Source organism: Glycine soja, chromosome 10 (assembly GCF_004193775.1).
Source record: "Glycine soja cultivar W05 chromosome 10, ASM419377v2, whole genome shotgun sequence".
NCBI lineage: Eukaryota > Viridiplantae > Streptophyta > Magnoliopsida > Fabales > Fabaceae > Glycine > Glycine soja.
Genome location: NC_041011.1, coordinates 1,255,370 through 1,268,120, shown reverse-complemented (window position 1 = coordinate 1,268,120; position 12,751 = coordinate 1,255,370). Strand labels below are relative to the sequence as shown.

The 12,751-nt window shown below is 28.6% G+C and overlaps 1 protein-coding gene and 1 long non-coding RNA gene across 2 annotated transcripts; one reads left to right on the top strand and one right to left on the bottom strand.

Moving 5' to 3' along the window:
* Positions 1 to 4,388: 4,388 nt before the first annotated feature.
* Positions 4,389 to 5,410, bottom strand: LOC114370885. The gene is made up of 3 exons (XR_003657943.1): positions 5,277 to 5,410; positions 4,844 to 5,163; positions 4,389 to 4,726 (listed from the first exon to the last, which is right to left on the bottom strand). It is a non-coding gene; the product is annotated as an uncharacterized LOC114370885 (long non-coding RNA).
* A 1,802-nt stretch (positions 5,411 to 7,212) lies between these two features.
* Positions 7,213 to 10,567, top strand: LOC114372487. The gene is made up of 7 exons (XM_028330062.1): positions 7,213 to 7,783; positions 7,863 to 7,934; positions 8,073 to 8,140; positions 8,507 to 8,645; positions 9,778 to 9,858; positions 9,950 to 10,048; positions 10,152 to 10,567. The coding sequence occupies exons 1-7, from the start codon at positions 7,622 to 7,624 to the stop codon at positions 10,239 to 10,241; spliced, it is 711 nt and encodes a 236-aa protein (XP_028185863.1). The 5' UTR covers positions 7,213 to 7,621; the 3' UTR covers positions 10,242 to 10,567.
* The last annotated feature ends 2,184 nt before the right edge of the window (positions 10,568 to 12,751 follow it).

Below are 12,751 nucleotides of genomic sequence, written 5' to 3'. Positions count from 1 at the left end.
CCTCAATCATCATAATTCATAAAAACAAACAAAACAACCTGTGGATTCTCTGTCTCAGTTTTTTAAATTATAAATTATTACACCAGTGCCTACTTGTCAAGTCAGCGTGACAACCATTAGCTGGCGAAAGCTAAGTAGATGTAAAAGATAAAAGAAGAGAAAAAAGTATACACGTTATAATACCATGTATTAAAATAATAATAATAAAATAATTAATATTATCACTTATTTCAGCAGGATCAATTATTCAAATTTGTTCATATCAAGTACAATAACATTTTTTCGACACCTAATGCAAACATTGTTGATATATTTTTTTTTTTTTTATATCACATTTATACTTTTGTTATTCCTTTTTACTCTCGGCCTTTCTGTACTTACCGGCATAAGGTGTTCAATGTCCATCCATCTTTTGTATAAACTATACCAAAAACTTGGAAAACTGATACGAGTTATTTTTACTATATTTTTATTTAATAAAATTTATATAAATATCATTAATTATTATAATTTTATTTAAAAGTTGCATTCATTGTTTACTTAAATTTCTATAATTTTCATCTAATATTTAAATATATATTAATAATCTATTAACTGCTACAATTTTTCTGTAAACTATTAAATGGTATTTTTCTGTCGACAAACTTATTGAAATATATATATTCTCTTTAGTATATTAAGATTAACGAATCAAAGGATTAGTTCAATTAATGGATTAGGAGGTATAAATATTGTAAAACTTTGGTATTATCTTTGATGTTTTTTATTCTTAGGGATAATTTTTTTATTAAGAATAATGATTAATGATGATTTATGATTAAGTACTGATTTCGCTTGGACGACCTGTGGAAAGATATTCGTTTAGTTTATGAAATTAATGGTCAATTTCACAACTTTTTTGAGGCAATCACATTTAATATACATGCTTTTCAATATGAATAAAATGAAGTAATTTTTTTTTACTAAATTAATGTTAATTATAAAAATATAATTAAAATAATTGGAAAGATATCGATAAATATTATTTTATAAATTTTGTCTACACTATTTAAGTTTTGTTCCCCAAAAAAAGTCCTGAAAAATTAATCGAAAGATGTAAAATGATTAAAAATAAAAAATAAAATTATGATTTATATGTAAACAAAAAATTTGATAGATATATTAAAAATAAAAAATATTTAAAAAAATCATTTACCAAATAATTAAATAAGCTTTTAAGTTAATAAAAATAAGCTAAAAATTAACTCAAAAACAGTCGAATAAAGCCTTAATCTATAATAATCTATCAATGCAATACTTTTTCCAAGAAAGTGATACCCCTAAAATATCTTTGATCTTTTTAATTCAGTGCACGAATAGATAAACCAAAAGAAAAATTGTTGTATAAAAACAAAAAATAATTGATGTGTATATATAAGGAGACTGAGTTTGATAGTTTCTTGAATTTGTCTTGGTTTCGGGATACGTACAACAATATTGGCTAAGACGCAGCAAATTCAAATTAACAACCAACGGTGTCATATTCACAATCCAAATAATTAAGAGAAACTCTACCTCTGCATCATTCTCATAACAGCAACTCGTCGAGATAGCCAAATAGCTAAGGAGATTCTTCTTTTTCTTCTTTTTTTTGACAAAGGAAGTTTCTTTTAATAACTATTTTTAATATATATTTAAATTTTAATTCTCCATATAAAATATGAGTCTGTTTATTATTACTCTCAATCATCATGATCAATAAAAAAGAAGCAAATGTTATACAAACCGAAATTATTCATTCACTGATTCACATAAAGGAGAAGCAACGTTAAAATTGAAGGCGATTTAGAACAAAAAATATTCTTTATATATTTGTATGAAAATTCCTTTGAATGAACATTATTATTCAAGTGCTTATTATATCCATTTTACGGAGAGAGAAAAAAAAAACAATGAAAGATGGTTTTTGGAGATACACAAAGAACGAGGTTTTTAGTATGGACAATATATACTGTTTTTTTAAAGGTTACAGTAGTTGATCATTCCCTTGCAAAAAAAAGTAATTTGAAAGCAGAAAACAGGGCAAAGAAAAGCTTACAATTGTTATTTGTTACAATGAGGATGACTCAGAAAATTTTCCTTTACGGATTATTAGTAATTATGCAAAGTCATGTTGCTTCAAGAATCTCACCATGAAAATGTCAAAAAAAAAATCTCACCATGAACATCTTGATTTGTTATGCCAACAAAAGAACATGGATGCCTAGTGTGTTTTTTTAACGACCAATGTGTTCTTCGGCTGGATTAGGAAATGCGTGATAGAAAAATTTTGTTGGTAATATATAATTGTCCAATCCATCTAAGTAAAAAAATTATTAAGTGATCCAGGATTATCGTATCATTTAAGATTCTAATCAATAATAATATGTTACATAGTTATTAATTATTGGTTGAAGATAGGACAATTCTCATCATTTCTTCATCTAAGCAAGATTGAAAGGCTATGAAATGTTGATTTTTTTCCGCCGCCTAACATGACATAAAAACTTTCAAGAGATGTGTTACAGAAAGAGATTTTACCGTAAGATATTGAAGGCTGTGATTTGGAGAATGTTATAAAAAAATATTACTAATATTTTAATATCGTCAATCTTGCAATTGTCTGAAGTTAGACGATAAATATTCAATAAGGGACAATAGTAAATTGTTTTCAATAATATAAAATTTGTTCGGTTTTTTATTTTATTTTATAACGATAACAATGAAATTGAAATTTAAAACATCATGTAAGCTACTTCAATCTCATTACTAGGCCGGATGATAAAAGCACTTTTAAGAAAAAATGTTTGATGGAAACCCACACCCACAGTATTATCTAATACTTAGTAAAAGAGAAAAAAAATATAAATATAATAAAATTTATGATCTGAGAAGAAAAATATAAAAAAATAAAAGATATTAATAAAATGTTTAAAATTAGGAAATATCTATGTATTATTATTCTTTTAAAAAACATAAATAAAGTAAAGTTATATTCATGAGATTGAGAAAATGATTAATTATCTTAGTTACCTGAATAAAATAGATGTCAATCTTCGGTTAGATTATTTAGGTGAAAATACTGAATGTTTAGAAGTTCAAAGCACAGAAAATTTGTGGATTGAAAATCCTATTTCACTACAAAAAGTCAAATAATTAGTGATGAAAATTAGGTTTCCATCACTAATTATGGAGTCAAAATTTGAGCGTCATTTTTTAAAATTGCATATAAATTATGTTACTAATTTTAATTTTTCTTTTAGATTGAGAATAACACTAATTGTGCAAAAGGAAGCATTATTGGTAACACCAACTCTTCACAGTTTTTTTATTGAGTTCGAGAGCACGACATTAAAGCTTTTGAATACAATGAGAAAAGTTAAAAATGAAATTCACCTAAATTTAAATTACATGAAAAAATGACAACAATGTTTGAAAATAAATTCACAACTTACTAAACTGTTCTATTTTTTTTAAAAGAAAAACTGTTCTAGTTATGTTGTAATTTTAGGTCCTTAATTTAATAACATTAATGAGTTTATAAATTTAGGCTTAAATATGTTTTTGTCCTTTAAATTCAGGTCACGTTTGTTTTTTCAAATTTAAATTTATTTTATTAATCCTTCAATTTTAAAACATACTTTTTAATTCCTTACAGTAAAAAAAATCACAAATTTATTCATCGAAACTAAAAATAAAAATAGTCACAAGAGACTAAAAAAATTATTTTTCAAAATTAAGAAACTAAAAATATAAAATTGAAAATTGAAAATAAAAATAAAATGATCCAAATTTGAGAAAATAAAAGCATATTTAAGCCATAAATTTTTAAAACATTTTTGCTAAAAAAATAATTTTATTAATTTATCAAAATTGCTGATTGTATATATATTTATCTAGGATTGAAAATAATATTATTTTCAAAAATATTAATTTAGAAAGATTTATGTTTACTTGGCTCCATATCATGACTAGATTTCAGAAAGATTTATGTTTACTTAGCTCCGTATCATGACCCAAATTTATGTTTAGAAAGATTTTAGTTCTTTAACCCATATCGAAGGACTAGCTAGACAATTTTCCCGTCAACAGCAGTCTTAGTCAACTTGAGTGGCACGCCGGTGTCTATTTCAGTGGGTACTGCATTTTCTTATCCATTTAATGAATTGGCACAATTTAAACCAATCAAAAATAGAATATCGTCCCAACTTAGTTTCCCTGCGTAGCTACTTTTCTTTGAAACAAAGAAACAAAGAAGATATTGCCCATTAAAAAGAAAAATCAAAAGATTAAAAGGAATTGACAGAGTGGCCAATAAGTAGCATCTACTATTTTTCTTCTTTTTTTTCTTTTTAATGGAAGGCACGATATAAGTTAACTGATCCTTTTTTATTTTATGCTGTTTTTCCAGGATTGAGACGATTTCCTCACCAATCTCATACATGATCTTCTATCTAGTGAAGAAAAAAAAAAAGATATATCCCTCGAGTCTTAAGAGTGTGGTGTAGCAATATTAGTTGATAGTTGCAAAGCCACCAATATGTAGCTAGGTAGTGTACACCTAAACATGGAACTTCTACCTATCAAACGCCTGAAAATTATTTCATTGCCCACCTAAGGTTGGAAGAGAAAGAACAACAACCGGACAATTTGAGCACCATGAGTTACTTTGATTTCTTGAACTATTTTTTTTTTTTGTCTTCTAAATCTGATTTAATTAGCATGAGCAAAACAAACATTTAGAGGAATGAAGGGTTAATTAAAAGTGTGAAAGTTATGAATTGTTGAAATGAAATAAGATTTGAGTTTAAGGAATGTTAATTACCTTGTTGAACTCTACATTAGACTCTTCACTCGTGAAACTTGGAATTGGAGCAACGATTGAAGATGAAGGAGAGTGAAGCCCAGGCAATTAGAAATGGCCTAATGGACGACATGTAATGACTCAAAACCAACCGAATGAGACCTAGCCCACATGGAACTGCTTCATGTTTTGGATGATTGGGAGAGAAAACACCCAACAGCAGCCAGATATCTATTAGCAATCTTACTAAGATATGTTAGCCCATATGCTCCTTTCCAAATCGTAATTATATCCAAGCGTTATTGTAAAGAGCATTATGTTTACGTTATGGTCCACCTTACCTGAAAAAAAACAAAGTGTTACATTTTTCCTACATCTATCTTAACCTCTGATATTTGGCTATTTGCATGAACTTGGAAGGTAAGACGTCAATGTTCAATAATAGCTAGGATACCTTTTAATTCTCACTCCTAATCAAAACAGTTAAATTTGCAAACATTGGGTGAATACTTTGCTCACTACTTCTTTATCGGAGCACATTTTTTTAAGATACACAAACCATAGCTTCAATCAAGCTCAACGTTGATGGCGTTTTCTTGATCTAACCGAACAACTTCGTTATCAACCGCCACCATATACCCTAGTTAAAAAAGAAAAAGAAAACATCAAATACTACATTTATAAATTTCCATAATTACAAACTACAAAGCACTATTTAGCATTACAGCAATTTTTTAAGAGAGAAATTTAAACCAAATTCTTTATTATATCATATAATCAAAATTTCAAATCAAATAACAATATGTGAATATTTTTTATAACATTAAATAGTTTTTACTTAAAATGCTACGACATAATATTAAAGAAACATCAACAAGTTTTAAGTTTAATTAGCAGTGCATGCACTTCTTTGTACAATGATGGCAGTGAAGTTAGAACTTATATCTTTGTGTATACTATTTAAATTTCTCCATCACTAGATAATCCTAATTGTTTAGTGCATGTACTATTTATTCACAAGTTATTATTTGGTTGAAGATCTAAATAAATATTATCTAAATTATAGGAGTATCTTTTTATTTTAACCCCCATTTATTTTCGTTAATAATATCAAATTCTCTTATACGCGGATGTGGCAGCACGTAGCAGGATCGGAGAAGCATAAGCGTTTAATTTGCTACTTAGGATGGATGCAGCTGTAATTGTGAGTGGGGCACACTTTAATGATGAAGTAAGGTTTTTTCCTCCACAAAAACAAGTTTGTGCCGTCCACTTGATAATTTGCTTACAGAAAAGCTCAAGAAAGGTTTAAATTTTCGAAATTGCGAAGCTTCCATATGGCAAGGATTGCTTGTAATTGTTGGATAAATCCACCCAGAGAAAGAGAGACGATAAGACCGAGAAAGAATAAAACACATTCGTCAGTTTTCTCCCATATAATATGAAATAAATTACGTGTGGAACTAGTACTTTTACATATTCCTCTATTTAAAAAAAATGTATTCTTTTACATGGCAAACAAATCAAGTTTATTGGGTGAGCAAATCGATAGATGATAGGAGTATTTGTACCTATATATGTGAAGAGATAAAATCATAAAACCCTCCATTATTCATAACTCTATATACACACGTATGCCTTTCATTTATTTTTATAAGAAAAATGATATTAGTAAATTACGTTTCAATGCAGTTTTTTTTTTCTGAAAAGAATGAAAAATTAAACATACGTAGTTGCATCTTACAATACAATTATTTTCCTATCAAATAGCTGATTGGATCATTGTTGCCAAAATTGTTTATTCATTTTTCAAATGAATATATTAATTTATGAGTTACATTATTTATATAATATCTTTTATAACATTATTTTGCCCTTCTATTTCTCTTTATCACATCCCTGTGATCTCATTTTGAATTTATCTTTGTTTAATATTCATATATAAGAATAAAGAAAGAAAGGAATAAGACATGAGACATGGAAAGGAAGGCCCGCCGAATCACGGTTAATGATGTATTTCGGTGAACGCGTTTGGATTAATCTAATGAAATAGCGGGGCCCATGATTTCAAATTTCAGTTTGTCTTTGATTGTTTGTGACCGTTAATCGGGGGTTCCAGATTTACACGGCGGGACACACAACAATGTATTTTATTGCTATATGTCACCAAAAGGCTTTAAGTACGAAGTTAGTATGAATCAATGGGTTATTATAGTTAGCTATAATAACATGTTAAAAAATAAAATAAAAATGTAAAGATATTTGGTTGAAGTCAGCCACCACTATAAGTTACACTTTTCTTGGAGAATTGGTACATTTAGCAATATTCTTCTTTCCCATTTGGCATAGTCCATTACTTGTTCTCCTTTTATAAGCAAGGAATTCTAGAACACATTAATGTTCTCATATGGTCTTCTCTCTTAATTTTGACTATCTTAAATGCTCCATGCCTTGGGAGGAAGCCAAAATGGGGTTTTGTTTGACCCTGCATGCATTTGCATTGGAGTCAAAGCTAGCCTTCATTTATTATGTTTATGGTTAATGATCTGGTTCCACTGAATACAAGTTTGCTACCCACGAACCGTTCTTCCATATAAAAAAGAGAGATGGAAATATAAGGAAGAAAAGGTCATATCAATATTGACAGATTTATTTAGTTAAACAATCATACAAGGGCAGTATTGGAAATTCGGTGGGTTTTTTTTATATATATATAGTTGAGATTCTAGAGAGAGAGAGAGGGGAAAACAGAGTACTAAACGGAATTTGAAAACCAAGGCTCAAGTTTTAATAAGAGACATGGAGCTCTCTGTGGTTGCAAGAAACATGGAAGAAGTTGTGTTGCTGGTTGATGATTTGAGATCACTTTCTGGGATTTCTCGCTGTAGAATATGTCATGAAGAAGAATTTGAGAGCTCCAAAACCTTGGAAGCTCCTTGTGCTTGTTCTGGGACAGTTAAGGTAAATCCACATTCTCTTAACAACTTTTATGTTTACTTTGTTTTTCATGAATCTTGTCATGATTAGTTTTATTGTTCAGTTTGCTCACAGAGATTGCATTCAGACTTGGTGCAATGAGAAAGGAAATACAACTTGTGAAATATGTCTCCAGGTATATATGAAGCTTTTTGGTTAAAGTGTCTGTTGTGATCCACTTTTCTTTTCGTTTTTGGGTCTTCGGTTTTTATTTTATTTTAATGTGATGAGCAAAAACTGATTCTTTTTTATTTTTTGTACCTTGTTTTTGCAGCAATATGAATCCGGATATACAGCAGCCCCAAAGAAATCGCAAGTAGCTGATGCAGCAATGACCATTAGGTATTCCCGCATTATATGTTTATTTTTTCGTATGGTTGAATTGATTTCACATGCTTATGTTAAATTTAAGTATTAAAACACAATTTTAATTTTTTTGGTTACAACGTGTCAAACTGACTCAACTTTCCCGCGTGTAATTTAATCAAAGTGAAATTATGTGCCTTGCAACCAATTGTTTAGCCTTAATCGTATCACAATTCTAAAATGTGGCACCTTGACTAAGCTAAGTTGGCACAGTTTTTCTCTCAAACCCAATTTTTTATTATCTTTTAGGTGCAGAAAAGTTGTTTCTTGATTATTTGTGGAAAAATTGAGAAATAGTCTAAAGGCTCATTTTTAATTCGTTGGTGGTGTATTACATTACAGGGATAGCATGCAAATTTCAAGGACTGAACAAGAACCGTTAAATACAAGAATAGTGGGTATAGTTGAAGGAAACAATTACTCTGAATGCACGTATGCTTCGGATAGAACCGCAGCTTGTTGTCGATCCCTGGCTTTAGCAGTAAGCATTATTTTCTTATATACTTTTTTTATATTGAGTTTTTTCATAGTACTTGTTAAAGATTTTCGAAAACAAAGTATTAAATGAAAAATATATATTTTTTAAACTATAATGTATTTAGTATTTTACTCTTTTTTTTTTTGGATTTATTAAGGGAGTGCCGTTGAGCAGTCCTACTCTTTTTCTTTTTTAGATTTATTGTTTCGTAGTGGGTGATGGGTAAATCTTAACTTGATTCAGATTTTTTAAATGCAAGTGAACAGTGTGCGAGGCAACTGGCATTGCGGTACTTGTATGCCTAATTTTGTTGAATTGGTCTGAAATTGGGCACTTAAAAAATTGAAGGAGTCAAAAACTCCTAGATTGCAATTACTGCCAACTGAATAATAGGCCTGTTGTGTGGAACTGGATTCAGTGCAGTGGATGCATTTAATTTTATAACCGTTGCATGAAAATCTGGACGATTCAGATTTTGAAAGTTTGCTTTAAATCCGATTCCGTTGTTAATGGGGATGCCACTAGGCCCACTACCAACACGCGGCTTTGTTGAGAGCTACATTTGAATTGACCTTTACAATATTTTCTTCTTCAAGGAAACAAAGGATTTGTTGAGCCTTGTTGGGAATATTATTATTTACTAGTAGTGCTCTAGTATTTTTATTTTATGATGTTTTCTATTATCTCTCTTGTTACTACTTTATGACAGAATAATATTGAATAAAATACATATATTGAAAAAAACACTATTAAATAAAATAAATATATAGAAAAGAGAAAAAATTAAGAGATGTTATTCAGTTGATTGAATAAGATGTATGAATTATTATAAATCTTTGACACTGTCTTCTATTCTTATAAAAAAAAAAAAGATATATTAAAAATTTTAAAAATACACATTTGTTACTTTTTCCATTCAATAAGAAAAAAGATTAGTAAGAAGACAATATATTTTAAAAAAAATTATTCATTTCAATTTAAAAACTAAGGTAGAGTTTACTCCTACCGGTGGTTGTAGTGGATTTGCAGATATTGATATTAACATGACCAAACCTAAAATAGTTTAGTTGCTCACAGTGCAACTTGTGATGTTTTTAGATGTCTTAAAATAACTAGTTGCCATTTGTTTTTGCAGTTTACACTCATCTTGCTTGTAAGACATCTTTTCGCACTCCTTACAGATGGAATGGAAGATTATCCATTTACAATTCTTACGGTAAGTACTTGATTCCCAGTTTTCTACTAAAAGGAAATACTAGTATCTACTTTGTGAATCATTAAATTAACTTTTTCAGTATTTTTTGTAGGTCTTTTTCCTAAGGGCCAGTGGAATTATTATACCCATGTACATAATTATTAAGGCGATCGGAGCCATTCATGACAATATTAAGCGTCACCATCATCAGGTTTTAAAAATTTTCATGCATTTTGTTTGTTTGTACTGATTGATTCCCCGATTATGAGTGACACGCAGCCACAACTAAAAAAGATTGTTCCTCTATTTATCAGGATTCTGACGATGACTCATCGATATCTGATGGAGATGATGAAGAAAATGAGACACCAAATGATGAAATTTTAAGACATTCACAATCATAGGTCGTTATTTGATTTAACTTGTATCAGAGCATTATACTGATGCTCTGTCAAGTTCTACCATTTTGGAGGCATAAATTTATTGTTGTAAAAAAAGAAAGAATAATTCATTTATTGAAATGCATATAGCTTTGCCGTATTTATACTGTTTCCTACCAATCCAAGTAGATAGAACAACCAAATTTCACCTATATGTATGTATTCACTTGTAAAACAAGTCCATTAGACAATCTTCCAAACATGTACAATGGGGAAGCCTTCATGTATTTAGCTGAAACTTGAAATTAAATCGACACACTACCAACGAAACTGGCATGTTGGATAACTAACATTGAGTTCTATCATATGAAGAATGAAATCAACATAAGTGCTTTATAACTATTGCTTGCGTTTCAAAAGAATGAACTACCATGTCTATGTTAAATCCGATGAGGGTTAGCCATTTGAGGTAAAACTCCAATTTTTAATGCTGGATAGTAATTTTTGTCCTGGAATAATTTCACATTGCTGCTTGTTTTACTCTGAAGTATTTTCAGGTAGCTATCACAATTCACAAGGTTCTGATATTTACCAACACTAGTCTCAAATTCTGAAATGAGACTAAATCGTTTTCAGAAAAATTTGCGGGTTTCGAAAACATTAGCCAAGATAGTTGACATTACTTCAGTAAAATGAAAACATAAATTAGCTAGTATATCTAATGATTCCATAATACTGATTCCAGGGTAAATTTTTTTGAATGCACAAATTAAAGCAGAAACTGAGATGAAAGATCAGAAGTGAGAAAATCAAACACTAAAATGAAAACATTAGAGACAACAGCATATCTACCTAATCCCACAACACAGCAAACACGTGTGTAATGGTTTGTCTATCAGAAATTGAGATCCCAGCACAAGCCTATGCAGAGCCACCAATGAAATTGTGAGAATCTGATGTGATGACTGCATTCGAGATCAAATTGATATTCAGAAAGACAGAATGTTTAAATCAGTTTCATGTTAATATGCCGTATATAAATAGGCTTAAGAAAGTGTATACAAACACAGAACATAAGATGCAACTAACTAGCACATTACAGTTGGAACTTGGAACATTATGCGACTGAGTAAACTTTGCTACTAAAAGGGGCATCTCATTCTCACTAGTCACCGACGGATAATTATATAAAATTCCGGAAAAAAAAGAAGTTAAATGATTGAATTTGAAGTTTATTGTAAAATTAGTTGCTGAATTAGCTGATAAATATAAAAAAGGTAAAAGAACATATTTATATGCTTTTTATGGAAATTCTATTTATTTATAGATTGTGTTTTAAAATAATTACTAAATTAAATTATTATAATTTTTTTGAATTACTTATCATCTGAAAAATTAAAATTTTATTTTTAGTTATATTTTTATTTTAAAATATTTTTATCAATAAGATGATATATGCCATAACAAAATTGTTTCCATTCTTTATACCTTTTCATATGTGTGTTTCTTATGATGAAAAAGTTACTTAATTATGAGTTGCTTTTCTTTATTATTCCGCAAAAAAAGCCCACCCAACTTTGTATTTGTTAATGATGATAATTTTTTATTCTTTAAGGTTTTACTTAAACTTAAAATTACATGAAATATACGCATAAAAAATTACATGTAAAATATTCTGATGACTTGCTAGTGTGCATGTTTTTTAAGTACAAAGTACTAAAAAAGATAAGAAACAATAAGTTTAAATTAATTTTTGCATATTTATTATTTAAAAACTGATATAGTCTGACTAGATTACACACAAATATAACCTCAATGAGTGATAAAAAAGACTTAATTAAAAATGTTTTTCTTAGTTCCCCAATTTTGATAATTTACTTTTTTTAGTCCTTGACCTAATAAATTAACACTTTATGATAATTTTTAACACTTTGTGACTATTTTTAGCATTATGACAGTTTTAAAATGTAAATTCAAGCTGTTAAAAAATAAAAACTAACTTATGAAAGCTAAAAATCGTCACACGGTGTCAATTTATTATGCTAGAAACTAAAATAAGCAATTGGTCAACATACTAAAACTACATTAAGGCCTTGTTTAAAATTAGTTTTGATTAAAAAGACCAATTTTTATACTTATTTTAAAATTTTTTTAAACCAATTTGGCAAGAAAATAGATTAATTTTCCAAATTAAGTCATAATATTGGTTCATTTTAAATTTACATTTCAAAATTATCACAAAATATTAAAAATCCACCACAAAATGTTAAAAATCGACATAAAATATTAATTTATTGTGTCAAGGACTACAAAAATAATTTGACAAAATTGGAATTAAAAAAATATTTTTAAATTTAGGGACTAAAAAAACACACTTTAAATTTAAAGATTAAAACAGTAATTAAACCTAAGAAAATAACCTCAATAATTAATCAAGTGAAAGAAGACATGAAAACTTATAAGCTAACCGATTTAATTTAACGTGTTTAATAAGTCTAACTAATAAGTTAATATTGGAGCATCTCTATGATGCT